The 3,685-nt window shown below is 39.8% G+C and overlaps 1 protein-coding gene across 4 annotated transcripts in view; it reads right to left on the bottom strand.

The window, feature by feature from the left end:
• Positions 1–1,388: 1,388 nt before the first annotated feature.
• The window catches only part of NUDT13 (nudix hydrolase 13), a 35,446-nt gene continuing 33,149 nt past the window's right edge, over positions 1,389–3,685 (bottom strand). For all 4 annotated transcript variants that reach the window (XM_014858890.3, XM_070490235.1, XM_044756986.2 and 1 more), the window contains one exon: positions 1,389–2,521. In XM_014858890.3, coding sequence (XP_014714376.2) covers positions 2,321–2,521 — 201 coding nt within the window. In that variant the 3' untranslated portion in view covers positions 1,389–2,320. The remainder of the gene's footprint in view (positions 2,522–3,685) is intronic.

Here is a 3,685-nt window from a genome sequence, read left to right as displayed (position 1 = left end):
CTCATGTCGAGTTTAAATTACTCATTTAGTAAAAATGTTTCTTCATTACAAGTTTCACAGATTGACTTCTCCTCTATGAGCCCCAGATGTTGCCCTCTGTGCACAAGTCTTTGTGATCTCAACAAGGTTTTGAAGTTGGCAGAATAGAGAGAATAAAGGCCCTGGATAGCCCCTGAGATGAGACTTACACACTCTTGTGTTTAGGACATTGTTTATCTTTATTGAGAATTAAATGTTGGCTAGAGAAAGGAAAGTAGATAGGCAAAATTAAAGAATTCTTGAGTTGCTTTTTCATTCCAATTACCCATGATGACCTTGAGCCAGGCTAATTCTGGTGACAAATACATTTGTTTGAACATTTTACTTATTTTTACTATTCTACTTCATGGACCCAGTGGGTTCTTTTTATCCTTAGCACCTTCACAATTCATTGCCACATAAATATTCTGAAGCCAGATAAGCCCTGTACCAAATTTTCTTTTATTTATATGTCATTTTTTGGTACCCCAGCCCTACCCACTTTTGCCTCAGCTTTCAGAAATCCTTGGAGTTCTAAGAAGTAAAGCCCTTGTTCCACTCACTGTTGGGAAACAAAATTCAATGTTGCAGATCCTCCTGTTAGCCACTTTCATCTTTTCTTTTCCAAAACAACACATTAATCCAAAAGCAAACAGTTACTCCATGGTATGTTTGAGAAACTCATAACCAGGAATCCTGCACACTCCCCTTTCTATCAGTATTTTCAGACTGGGGATGTGTACACATGTGCTCACAAACACACCCACATAGAGAGAGAGAAGATTGGGAGATAGTAATTCACATGGACCCTGAACTGTTTTCTTCTAACTGCAAGATATGAAGAAATCTCAGGTCCTCTCTTTCAAGAGTGTTTTTCCCTTCTACATGCTGGGTTCAGCTCAGGTCAGGGCAAGCTGCCAATCTAAGAGGACAATCAAGTCCCATCACACATTATCCCTCAACATTTCCTGCTGACGGCACTTTTGATTTCCCCAAAGCAATGATGGTTTGCTGGCAATGGGGAGAGCAATGACCTTTTGGGATCAAGAGGAAATTCAGTGCTTCAACTTTTCTAGTTCTAGAATCTCTTTTCCTTAGTCCTGTGGGACTTTGATGTGTAAATAATCTTAGGGTCTCTGACACTTGTGTCTTTAAAATCATCTGAAGATATGACTCTTTCCCCAGCCATTCCTCTTTTCAAACAGACCTCTAACCATATTTCTTCTGCACATTGCTTCAGTCGTTCCACAGACTTAGAACCTGAACTTTGACGTTTGTCACACTAATAAAAGGATTTCTTTTCTCCTCCCACCTTAAATTCTTACTTTCCACAAATTCCTAACTTCATAAGACAGAAAAATACATCTGAATGAAAGTGTGGAAATTTATTTTATTTCCTTCAGATAATTTTTCTCCCCATGACAAGGTATAGGATGGCATATATAAATGACGACAAATCCTAAATTTAGTTTATCCCATAAAACTCAAAAAATGGTTCATCCTCACTAATCCCTTAGTTGAAGTTACAACACTTACTGGATGTGCAAATGCAGCAACCATTTTACTTAGGAAAACAGGCATGGCAAAATGATCATCTTTTCCTTGGGTCACAAACTGAGCAAGTAACTGCAAAAAAAACCTTCCCATCTTGAGCCCCACTGGGATGCAGTTACCTCAACAGAACATCATTGCCTCTGATATATTATAGAGTACTCTGATGAAGGCCTTAGCTCCCATTTTCCTCATCCCTTCAGCTGACTTAAAGAAATATGACTTTAATTTAACTACCATGTACAAAATAATTATCTGTATATGAATTAAAAAATGTTATCTTGTGCTATTTTTCTTAACTCTATGAGGATAAAAAGTAACTCAGTAGTGGGCTGAGATTTGCTCTATATTTTCAATACTAAGATAAAAGTTTTAACCAAAATTATGCCAGGCACATTTTGGCAGTTAGTATAAACCTAGTATTAACAAGCCACATGCCAAAAGATGTCTGCTTCCAAGGCCTAGGAGAAATGGGTGAACAAAGACCTACATCTAAACTAATGCTTCAGCCTTCCCTCTGATTTTGACAATTGTCATCTCATCAGTTTTGGCATTTTTGATTGCCTATGAGTAGGAACTTATTTCATTAACACTGCTGGTAGAGGTGTCTCGCTGTAGGCGGCTCACCTTCTTCTCTGCCTTATTATGAGGTTGGCCTGAAGATGGCCTTTTGTCACCTCCCTTTTAGCTCCTTATCTCTGATATGTCCATCTGGGATACTGAGAGAGGAGTCTAGGTGGCCTGATCTGAGTTAAGCAGGCAGGGCAGAACAGGTTGGTTTTTCTACCCACTCCTTAATCAGTTGGTGAGCAATGGCTAACTTGGGGGGCAACCAGAATGGAAAAGTCCCATTCTGTTGCTGAGTATATGGGTTGTTTCTCCTCAGGGCTGTAGCCACCTCATCGTGACTGAACCAGGCAGCTGCCTCTAGTTCTCTCAAGTTCACCTGGATCTGAAAGACATAAGGAAAAACAGGATGTACAGTTAGGAACTACAAAATTTAGAATAATGTGGCCAAACTTGAGAAAATGGTTCCAGAACTGAGCGATCTTAGATGATAATACTTGGGAGCTACAGGCTGGGAGGTACTCAGTTCTAGATACTGCCCAGAAGCAAAGGAGGCATAATTAAGATATAAGAATTAAATATATTTTTTAAATAGTTAAAAAAAATAATAATAACATTTTAAGAATCCTAGGAGTATAAATACTAAGATTTAAGAGTGGTTAACATTGAGGGGTATATTATGAATAATACTTGTTTTTCTTTGTGCCTCTATTGATGGTATAACTTTCAGTTAAAAAAGAACATGCAGGGTCCAGCCTGGTGGCACAGCAGTTAAGTTCACAAGTTCTGCTTCAGCGGCCCAGGGTTTGCTGGTTCAGATCCCGGCTTGTCAAGCTATGGTGTGGCAGGCGTCCCACATATAAAGTAGAGGAAGACCTTAGGCATGGATGTTAGCTCAGGGCCAGTCTTCCTCAGCAAAAAGAGGAGGATTGGCAGTGGATGTTAGCTCAGGGCTAATCTTCCTCAAAAAAAAAAAAAAAGAACAGACAATGGCTGGCCCAGTGGCATAGTGATTGAGTTTGTGTGCTCTGCTTTGGCCCAAGGTTCATGGGTTTGGATCCTGGGGGTGCAGACCTACACATCACTTGTGAAAGCCATGCTGTGGCGTTGTCCTACGTGCAAAGTAGAGGAAGATTGGCACAGATGTTGGCTTGAAGCTAATCTTCCTCAAGCAGAAGGAGGAAGATTGGCAGCAGATCTTAGCTCAGGGCCAGTCTTCCTCACAAACAAACAAACAAACAAATGTTACTCTTCTTTAAAGGATAAGGGTTAATTAATGATAATCAAAAGCCTAGTATCTTCTTTGCAAGAAGCAAAGTAATGCAAACTGCAGCCACAGGAATCTGAGACAGATTAGATATTATTCATTCTATAGAGACCAAAACACACAGTAGACAAACTTTGGCAGATAGGGACCACAAAGCCTCTGTCAGGGATGCTACAGAAGAGCAAAAGGAGGTTGGATAAGACAAGATCTAAGTCCCTTTCAACCAGAAGTTGCTATGATTTTATATTATTAGTCCCCAACATCCTGGCTGATCAGTCATTA

This window comes from Equus asinus, chromosome 2 (assembly GCF_041296235.1).
Source record: "Equus asinus isolate D_3611 breed Donkey chromosome 2, EquAss-T2T_v2, whole genome shotgun sequence".
NCBI classification, from domain to species: domain Eukaryota; kingdom Metazoa; phylum Chordata; class Mammalia; order Perissodactyla; family Equidae; genus Equus; species Equus asinus.
Note: the sequence above shows the minus strand (reverse complement) of the source record. Positions and strands in the feature narration are given on the sequence as shown.